This window comes from Phacochoerus africanus, chromosome 8 (assembly GCF_016906955.1).
Source record: "Phacochoerus africanus isolate WHEZ1 chromosome 8, ROS_Pafr_v1, whole genome shotgun sequence".
Taxonomy (NCBI): domain Eukaryota; kingdom Metazoa; phylum Chordata; class Mammalia; order Artiodactyla; family Suidae; genus Phacochoerus; species Phacochoerus africanus.
Window position 1 is genome coordinate 54808465 of NC_062551.1, and position 9785 is coordinate 54818249.

The 9785-nt window shown below is 53.8% G+C and overlaps 2 protein-coding genes across 5 annotated transcripts in view; one reads left to right on the plus strand and one right to left on the minus strand.

The window, feature by feature from the left end:
* The window catches only part of AP2A1 (adaptor related protein complex 2 subunit alpha 1), a 37694-nt gene extending 37078 nt beyond the window's left edge, over positions 1-616 (plus strand). For both annotated transcript variants that reach the window (XM_047790117.1, XM_047790118.1), the window contains one exon: positions 184-616. In XM_047790117.1, the coding sequence (XP_047646073.1) occupies positions 184-261 (78 nt within the window). In that variant the 3' untranslated portion in view covers positions 262-616. The remainder of the gene's footprint in view (positions 1-183) is intronic.
* Positions 398-6261, minus strand: FUZ (fuzzy planar cell polarity protein). 3 transcript variants are annotated; one of them, XM_047790120.1, is made up of 11 exons: positions 5812-6153; positions 5432-5553; positions 4818-4902; positions 4491-4559; positions 4158-4262; positions 2689-2886; positions 2446-2541; positions 2019-2125; positions 1874-1938; positions 1722-1796; positions 398-870 (listed from the first exon to the last, which is right to left on the minus strand). In XM_047790120.1, the coding sequence occupies exons 1-11, from the start codon at positions 5920-5922 to the stop codon at positions 647-649; spliced, it is 1257 nt and encodes a 418-aa protein (XP_047646076.1). In that variant the 5' UTR covers positions 5923-6153; the 3' UTR covers positions 398-646. The 3 variants fall into 3 exon arrangements, with proteins under 3 accessions (XP_047646076.1, XP_047646078.1, XP_047646077.1); XM_047790122.1 differs by lacking the exon at positions 5812-6153 and adding an exon at positions 6162-6261 and having other exon boundaries at positions 619-870; XM_047790121.1 differs by lacking the exon at positions 1722-1796 and having other exon boundaries at positions 619-870.
* Positions 6262-9785: the final 3524 nt, after the last annotated feature.

Sequence of the window (9785 nt, forward strand, 5' to 3'; positions counted from 1 at the left end):
CCTCTCTTATTTTTCATCCTGTACCTCCTGTCACCTCGGTCCTTTATGTCACCTTTCTGATCCCTTTATCCTTTTTCTCTCATCATTTATCTGCCCTGTATCCCCCTCTTCCTCCTTCTCTTGGGGGAGGAGCTACCTGCACCATCCCTCTGCCACCTCCCTGAGTCCCCCTGTCCCCACCAGATGTACCGGCTGACCCTGCGCACCAGCAAGGAGCCCGTCTCCCGTCACCTATGTGAGCTGCTGGCCCAGCAGTTCTGAGCCCTGGACTCTGCCCCCGGGGATGCCGGCGCCGGGCAGCCCCCAGGATTGAGGCAGCTGTGGTGGATGGGGCAGCAAGGGGACCTCCGCTGGTGACAGGGAAGACCCTGGGGTGGGGGGATGCCTAGGACCTTCCTCCAGCCTTTTGTATTTTTATTTTTGTTCATCTGCTGTTTACATTCTGGGGGGTAAGGGGGAGCCCCCTTCCTCCCTTTTCCCCCCCTAAGCACAGAGGGGAGAGGGGCCAGGGAAGTGGGCACCTCCTCCTCCCCCCCCCCCCCCCGGTAGCCCCTCCTGCCCCCTCCCTGTCCAGGGGCTGTGTATTATTGTGAGCGAATAAACAGAGAGACGCTAATAGCCCCGTGTGCATGTCTGTGTCTGGCGCTCAGAGGAGCGGGGTGAGGGCATGCAGGGTGTGGGTGGCCAGGCCCCGAAGCCCGTGCGTGGGACTCTGAGCAGACAGCAGCAGCAGCAGGCGCCGTGGCCCCAACTGCAGGGCCACCAGCCGCCATCCGATGCCCGGCTCTTCAGGCCCCGACACCAGGTAGCAGGCTCTCGGCACCTGGGCCTGGTGGACCGCCTCCTCCACCTTCTCTGGCTGCCCGGGCTCTGAAGGAAAGACAGGGAGGGCTGGGGTGACCAGTGCTAACCTGCATGGGAGTCTCCCCCATCTTGGGCCCAAGTTTGACTCCTGACAGAGGGGAGCCCCACAGCTCCAGCCGGCTGTCAGGACCTAAGAGGTCACGGACTTTCTGCCCTCTTCCTACCCAGCCTCCGTCCCCCACTTTCCTGGCGATCCCCTTGGCAGTACAGATCACGGATGCGCAGGAGATGCTTCCCTGGTGACCCTCCAGAGGACCCGGCCCAACTACACGTGGGAAGTGGTGGGGTAGGTGGAGTCGCACAGCCCAGTGCTTTTCACCATTTTGTTACATTCATCAGAGTCCCCTCTGGGGCTGAGTTTCTGCTCTAGTTCCCTTCCTGCGTCTCACTGGGCCTCACAGGTTCTAGGCAACCACTTTTCCATCAGGACCTGGGCTCTGTGGACTCTCCCACCCCTCCTCCACCCAAGACTCTCAGCAGAGCCTGTACTTTCAGAGTAGACTGTGTGGATGTGGGAGCCAGGCCGCCTGGGTTTGAATCGTGGATTTAATGCTAATTAGCTGAGCCTGCTTCCTTGTCTGCAATACGGGAATGATGATTAAAAGGAGACTGATTATTGATTAATGAGGATGAAGCGAGGCAATACACAGAAAAGCACTTGGCAGGAGATGAGGTCTCAGCGTTAAATCAGGATAACCCAACCTGCAGGCTGGGACCTCCTGGCTCCTCCCCTGCCCAATTCCTACCGGCTTCTCCTACCACGTTCCGCACCCCCACAGCCTACCCCCACCTCGTGAGGCCTGGGACTCGGGGTCCCAGCCTGCGCATGCAAAGCGGGTGCTGTGCCCGCCGCTGACCTGGTGGGAAGTACGTGGCCGTGACCAGGGTGTAGAAGGAGCGGAGGAGGCGCCGCCGCTGCCCAGGAGATGGTTCTGAAGGAGTAAGAGGGACGGGGGTAACCGAGAGCCCCTCCCCAGCCCACACCCCTCCCGGCCCCGCCTTCTGTCACCTTTATCCCCCGACAGCTCCACAGTGAAGAGGCAACGTTTCAGTTCCAGGTGGAGGAGCAGCAGCCTGTGGGGAAAAGGGGTGTGTCATGGCCAGGGGAGAAGGGATGAGGACGCCCCCAGCCCACTACCCGGTCCCAGCCCTACCCGAGGATGTCCACGTGCAGGGGGAAGCCCCCGGGCAGCGCTCGGGGTCCCAGCGGCAGGCAGGCCCGCAGCGGGTCCAGCAGCGGCTGCCACGAGCGCTCCAGAAGCTGCAGGGGGCGTGGTCAGCGAGAAAGGCGGGGTGGGTGAGGTCGGGAAGGCGGCTCGGCCGCGGGGAGCAGGGGAGGGGACCTTGGAAGAGGCGAGGCCTGGAAGGGCGGGCGAAGAGGGAAAGGAGAGCCCAGCCGGGGTGAAGGTGATTGGAACGCAGCCCAAGGGGGCGGGGTCCACACGAGGGGCGGGTCCAGGGGCGTGGCCAAAGGCGGGTCCCGCATCAAGAGCGCGCTCGCCGGGCCAGGGTGCCGAGACCCGCCGGGGCTCGCGGGCAGAGGGTGAAATAGGGGGAAAGCGGGACGTGGCCCGGATTCACCTGTGCATCCAGCTGGTTGAGGGGAGGGCGCGGCCCGCAGAGCAGACACAGCTCCAAGCCCGGAAGGAGCGTCAGGGTCAGAAGCCGGTGAGGAACCTGAGCCGGGCACAGATGGGCTAGCCGAAGCCCCGCCCCTTCCCGCCGCGAGCCCCGCCCCCTCGGGCGGCCCCCAGGTCCCGCCGCTGCCGGCGCGCTCCTCCCGGGCCTCACCTTTGGCCTGCTCGCCCCACCCACTCAACTCACCGTCGGGCTCCCGTGCGGCAGGTACACCGGGTAGTCGCGAGCGGCCTGCGGCGGCAGGGACCCCACCAGCCAGGGGAGCAGCACAGCCTCCGGCATCCCCAGCCGCCACCAGCTCTCTGTTGCTGCCACCACTCGGCCGGACACGACCAGGCTGACGAAGGCCGTGCCTACGGCCTCGGCAAACCCAGAGAGGGCTTCCTGGGTAAGAGAGGTAGGCTGACTGCGGGTCAGGAGACATGAGTAATGGCGAGCAGGGGCGACAGTGACTTCCCAGGTGGGTGAGGAGTGGGAAGAGACCAGCATACAACTCAAAGCTTGCCTAGTGACCATGCTCATGTCACCCTAAGCCTGAGTTCCTTCACCTTCACATACAGGTGAAATCCCCAAGTCAAATTATGAAATTTTAAACAGGTAGCGTGACTGCTACCTAGCCTGACACGTCCTGCTGAGGCTAATAATTGTAACAACAGCAGCTTGGTTTATTACTTTCTTTTTTCTTTTTTTTTCTTTTTTGGCCGCACCCACGGCCTACGGAAGTTCCTGGGCCAGGGAACGAATCCGAGCCACCGCAGTGACCTATGCCACAGCTGCGGCAACTCCTGGATCCTTAACCCACTGCGCCATAGCAGGGACCTCCAGCCATGGTTTACAGAGTTCTATTACGTGTCAAGTAGGTGCAATCTATGACCTACTGAAGCTCAGAGAGGTCAAGTCACCTGCCAAGAGTCACGCTGCTGGGAGGCAGCCGTGCCAGCTGAACCAAGAGCAATATTTAAGGAATGGTAGCTAGAGATTCGCCAGGCAGAAGGAACAGCATGTGCCAGGGCAGGGAAGCTGGGAAGTTGTTGGGATTTGAGAGAGCCATGGGGCAGCAGAGAGAGCGTGCCTGTGGAGGTAGTAGGCACTAGGGCCAGCTGGTTGATGAGCGTCAGATTCCTCAAGTCCTCAAATATCAAGCCAAAGGGCTGGGACCCTGTCCCGGGGCTGATGGAAGCCACGGAAGGGCTGTGACCAGGGCAGGGGCATGGTCAGCTCTGAGTGTAGAAAGATCCTTCTGGATCAGGTGGGAGTCAGACTGGAAGCCAGAAGGATAGAAAGAGATTGAGCAAGGGCCCAGGGGTCAGAGGATGAGGAAACTGAGCCAGGGCCAGAGGGACAGTTGGGGGGGGGGGTTCTTTTTTTTTTTTTGCTTTGTAGGGCCACACCTGTGGCATATGGAGGTTCCCAGGCTAGGGGTTGAATCGGAGCTGTAGCTGCCGGCCTACACCACAGCCACAGCAACACGGGATTCAAGCTGCATGTGCAACTGACACCACAGCTCATGGCAATGCCGGCTCCTTAACCCCACTGAGTGAGGCCAGGGATCCAACCCGCATCCTCATGGATCCTAGCCGGGCTCATTAACCGCTGAGCCACGACAGGAACTACCAGAAGGACAGCTTTAACAGTTTACAAGGCATTCCCAGTACCTGCAGCAGGGACCCCTCTGGAGGAACCACACAGTCCACACACTGGGTCAGGTCCCCGATGAGCTCTGAGTCCCCCAGGAAGCTGTCGATGAGGTGGTAACTGGCCTAGCAGAGGGAAAATGGAGGAGCCTAGGACCCAGGTGCCACCCAGATCTGCTGCCTCGCCCTCAGAAAACTGGCCCTGAAGGGCCAAGCTAGGAGGTGTCAGACAACCAAGCAGCCCAGGAACCCACAGGGTAAGTCTGCCCCAGGGGATTCTGGGAAGTGTAGTTCCCAAATATCAGTGACCAGGTATCCTAACTTTCCATCCTCATGGTCATCCTGCAGGCTTACCCTCAGCTCCTTCTTCAGTCTCTCTACGTTGCGGATATTGGTTAGTTCTTCAAGTCCCACAAGAAGAACCTAGAAGAACCACACAGGAGAATAGGGGCCCTGGACAACGGGAATAAGAGAGAAGGGGCTGGGACTCAGATTCTTGTGTCTGAGGGAGGAGGAGAATGGGTATCTAGACCACTCCTTAGTCCGAGGCAGGATGGACTGAGGGTCAGGGTTCCTGGCTGCCAGAGGAGGGTGCTGGGGGTCTGGACTCCTGTGTTTAAGGGAGATGGATGCTGAGCCCTGAGATTCCTGGGTTTGGGAAAGAGGGTTGGGGAGTCTCACCATGGCCCCAAACACCATCTGGAGTAGTCTCTCCAGCCTCAGCTCCGAGGTGCCCTCTTCAGATGACAGAACAATGAGCGTGATGCTGTGAGCAAGTAAGATGAGAAGGAAGACATGAGTCCAAGCCCAGGAAACAGGCAGGGAGCAGAGTAGGGTCTGCCTTTGATCCTGGATGTCAGCCACATCACATCCCAGCAAAACGTGCTTCTCATGCTGAGAAACAGGGTTCGGAGTTCCCAGCGTGGCGCATCAGAAATGAATTCGACTAGGAACCATGAGGTTGTGGGTTCTATCCCTGGCCTCGCTCAGTGGGTTAAGGATCCGGCGTTGCTGTGAGCTGTGGTGTAGGTCGCAGACACAGCTCGGATCTGACGTGGTTGTGGCTGTGGTGTGGGCTGACAGCTACAGCTCCGATTGGATCCCTACCCTGGGAACCTTCATATGCCACGGGTGCAGCCCTGAAAAAAACAAAATAAAAAGAGAGAGAGAGAGAAACAGGGATTGGGACGGTAACTAACAAAGAGTCCACAGCCAGGTAAAGAGCTGGATGGTCTCGGGTCATCTTTAAAAGGGGTTTTCACCCTGGCCCTGTCCCCAGGATATGGCTTGGAGACCTGTCATGGAAACTTTTCCACACCACGGTTGTGTCCTCTGTCCTCGCAGAGCTCAGCTGCACCTCGAGGTTCTGCCCAAACATGTGAACTCCATTGAGGGAACCGATGACAGAGAATGGGAGCTGGGGAAAGAAGGGAACATTAGATAGGAGACTCCAATCCCCTCCTCGAGAACAAGTTACTGAGGCCCTCATCCCCCTCCTCTCTCTAGAAGCCCTGGCCACTCCTCTTCAGGGAACCAGGATCCCTGGTCAGTTGCACTCTGGACCCTCTAAACGCAACTCTGAATCTTCCCCAGCCCCTACGGGTTTGAAGACCCAGAGTCCAAGTTTCTAACCCCTTCTATATCTATTTCACAGAGCCAGGCGCCCGGGCCCCACCTGTTGGCGGGCGGGGGCGCCGCCACGGCTGCTCCTGCAAAACAAGGGTACCCCGCTGGATGTCGCAAGGCATAGCAGATGTACCATGCCCTCGGTCCCCTCCTCCCCCATCTGGAAACCCGCCTTCCAGTCCCCTCGTGGGGACAGTCAGTGCCCGCCTTGTAGCATGCCCGTAGTCACACTAAATCGGGCTGCAGTCCAAAGCCGCCAAAGGGCGAGATGGGCAGCTGATTGGAAGGGGACTAGGCTCCCGCTTTCTTCATCCAACTCAAATCCATCGCTTAAGCCCTATTCCAGCACTTCCCCCGAATCCCGCTAGGCTCTTCCGCCCCAGCCGGAAGTCACAATACCCCGAACAAAGATGGCGGCTAATTCTATTTCCGAAGTTTCGTAGGCGCTTTTTGAACGGGTTTCCCTCTATTTCGTTAATAAACACAACGAAGTGCTGGGCTTGGAGGTAGTGACCGCATCAAGGCCGTTGCCTAGTAACCATCATATAGGTTAGTACGTTTCACATTCGTAATTGATAAACAGCGTGGACACACTCAAAGATGGCGACGGTGACAGGGCGTTGCCTAGCAACCACCCTGGTTCAGAGGTCCATTTTGTAGCTGTAAACACTAACCCCGCTCAAAGATAGCGCCAGTGCCTGGCGTTTCGCAGCGCCCACGACTCAGTCCAAGTTTCCTTCTAAGGCTGAGCAGCTGTGCCCTGCTCAAAGACGGCCGCAGGACGAATCCCTAGCAACCTTCCTTAGAGCAAAATCAAAACGACATTCTGCCCCCCCCCAAACCTTGGGGATGGTTTGGTCCGGCGAGCGTTGCCTAGTAACCACCAGACGAGAGGGTTGTTTCTGTTATTAGAAAAAGAAAGATGAAGTGTTTTATTTTCCAGAATCATAAAAATATTGTTTTTAATGAGTTTGTACATGAAAGTGTATCGTGCGGAATGTAAAAATATTTCTTCTAAAATCCTTTCCCTAAAATATGTTGAGTTTACCACATAATATTCATTTTCACAAATACGACTACTATACTAACGTTGCTTTCAAACTTTTTTCTCATCAAATCATATAAGTATACATTGTCTTTTAAAATTTTATGTATTTATGTATTTTCGTCTTTTTAAGATGTCCTATTATAACCTATATTATGGATGTAACAAAAAAATTTAGCTGATCCTATAGTGACATATATTAGGCTCTTACCTCCCTGTTTAAAGTGATAAATTAAATCATCACTGAGTTATCAACTTGATTGATCTTTTCTCTTTTGTGAGAATTTACCTTCATTTATCCAAACATATATTAAAATATATTGTGATAGGAGTTCCTGTTGTGGTGCAGTGGTTAACGAATCTGACTAGGAACCATGAGGTTGCGGGTTCGGTCCCTGCCCTTGCTCAGTGGGTTAAGGATCTGGCGTTGCCGTAAACTGCGGTGTAGGTCGCACGCAGACGCGGCTCGGATCCCACGTTGCTGTGGCTCTGGCATAGGCCGGTGGCTACCGATCTGATTGGACCCCTAGCCTGGGAACCTCCATATGCAGCAGGAGCGGCTCAAGAAAAAGGCAAAAAGACAAAAAAAATATATATATATATATAGATATATATAGTGATATTTTAAAATTTTTTTCTTTTAAACGTTTTGCCAGGATTCTGGATTTGATTTCTAATAGCTGTGAAATATTAAGACATTTTAAGATAATAATGTCTGATAAGAAATGTGAAGACATTCACCCTGCATATTAAATTACATTAAACCTCTAAAGGAATAAACAGATGCATAAAATAACAAATGAAGATAAATGTCAAATTCTCCCCATAGTTCCAAGCATCTCTTTAGTCCACTTATTTTTTTTTTTTTGTCTTTTTGCTATTTCTTGGGCTTGTTGTTCTGCCTTTTAAAGATTTTTTTCCTCCTTTTTTTTGGCCCTGCCAGTGGCAGGTGGAAATTTCCAAGCCAGGGACCAAACCCACACCACAACAGCAATCAAAGCCACTGCAGTGACAGTGCCAGATCCTTAACATGCTTCACTACAAGAGAAGTCCACAAAAGACATTTTGAGATAAATTTTTTTTTTGGTCTTTTTCTAGGGTTGCACCTGTGGCATATGGAGGTTTCCAGGCTAGGGGTCCAATCTGAGCTGTAGCCGTCAGCCCACACCACAGCCACAGCCACGTCAGATCCGAGCTGCGTCTGCGACCTACACCACAGCTCACGGCCAACACTGGATCCTTAACCCACTGAGAGAAGCCAGGGATGGAACCCGCAACCTCGTGGTTCCTAGTCAGATTCCTTAACCACTGAGCCATGACAGAAACTCCAAGATAAATTTGATCATGGATTTAAGTGTTTGACCAGACTAAGAAATATATATATATATATTTTTTTGGTCTTTTCCAGGGCCTCACCTGTGGCATATGGAGGTTCCCAGGCTAGGGGTCCAATCGGAGCTGTAGCCGCCGTAGCTGTAGCCACAGTCACAGCAACACAGGATCCCAGCCTCGTTTGCTACAGCTCACGACAACGCCAGATCCTTAACCCACTGATCGAGGCCAGGGATTGAACCCAAATCGTCTTGGTTACTAGTCAGGTTTGTTAACCACTGAGCCACGATGGGAACTCTAGATGGCAGGGTGGTGGTGGTGTTGTTTAGCCACACCCAAGGCTTATAGAAGTTCCCAGGCAGGGATACAACCCACGCCTCAGCAAAGTCCCCAGCCACTGCAGAGCCAATGCTGGATCCTTAACCTGTCGCACCACATCAGGAACTCCTGGGGGATTTGTTTTCAAAGGGTTCAGCAGGAATTCCTGTTGTGGCATATGCTGGTGGTAATAAACTCAACTAGTATCCATGAGGATTCAGGTTCAATCCCTGGCCTTGCTCGGTGGGTTAAGGATCTGGCATTGCCGTGTGAGCTTTGGTGCAGTTTGCAGACCGGGCTCAGATCCTGAGTTGCTGTGGCTATGGTTGTGCGGTAAGCTAGCAGCTGCAGCTCAGATTCAACCCCTAACCTGGGAATTTCCATATACCACAAGTGTGGCCCTAAAAAGTAAAAAAATACCTCAATAAATAAAATGGTTCAGCAAAGGAGTTCCCTGGTGGTGCAGCAGATTACTGTTGTCACTGTCGTGCCTTTGGCATTGCTATGGTGGGGGTTTGATCCCTGGCCTGGCAATTTCCATATGCTGGAGGTGCAGCCAAAAGAAACAACACCATAAAACATTCAGCAAATCAAAAAGAAAAAAGAGATCGGTAAGATAAATGTGACAATATAGTGATACTGCTGTGTGTGCAAAGCAACGCACCCTTTTTCCTTGAAATATATCGACAAACTGCATTGGAGGACGTTGTTCTCGTTTCCACCCCCACTATCCCACGTCTTAACCAGCTTACTTCACCCAAACCCCCCTCATCCTCATGGACGTGTGTTTTCCAACCTTCCAACATAATTACCTTGACAAGAGTAAAATGCTGACAGCACTTTTTTTTCTTTGGCTGCAGCAGAGACATATGGAAGTTTCCAGGCCAGGGATTGAACCCCTACCACAGCAGCGACCCCAGCTGCTGCAATGACAATAGGGGGTCCTTAAGCTGCTGCACCACAGGGGAACTCCAGTATTATTTAATCGAAGATGAGTGGCTTTCAGAGATTTACTCCCTTTTTCTTTTTCTTTTCTTTTTAGCACCCCCCCCCATATGGAAGTTTCCAGGCTAGGGGTCCTACCTGAGCTGTAGTCACCAGCCTACTCCACAGCAACTCAGGATCTGCGCTGCATCTTTGACCTACAAGCTCATGGCAAAGTCGACTGTTAGCCCACTGAGGGAGACCAGGGATCGAACCCACATCCTCATGGCTACTAGTGGGGTTTGTTAACCACTGAGCCACGAGGAGAAGTCCATTACTCGATATTTTAAAATAGGTTTTGCGGGTGGGAAAAGCCTGCAATATTTTCCTTTCCCACTTAAAAA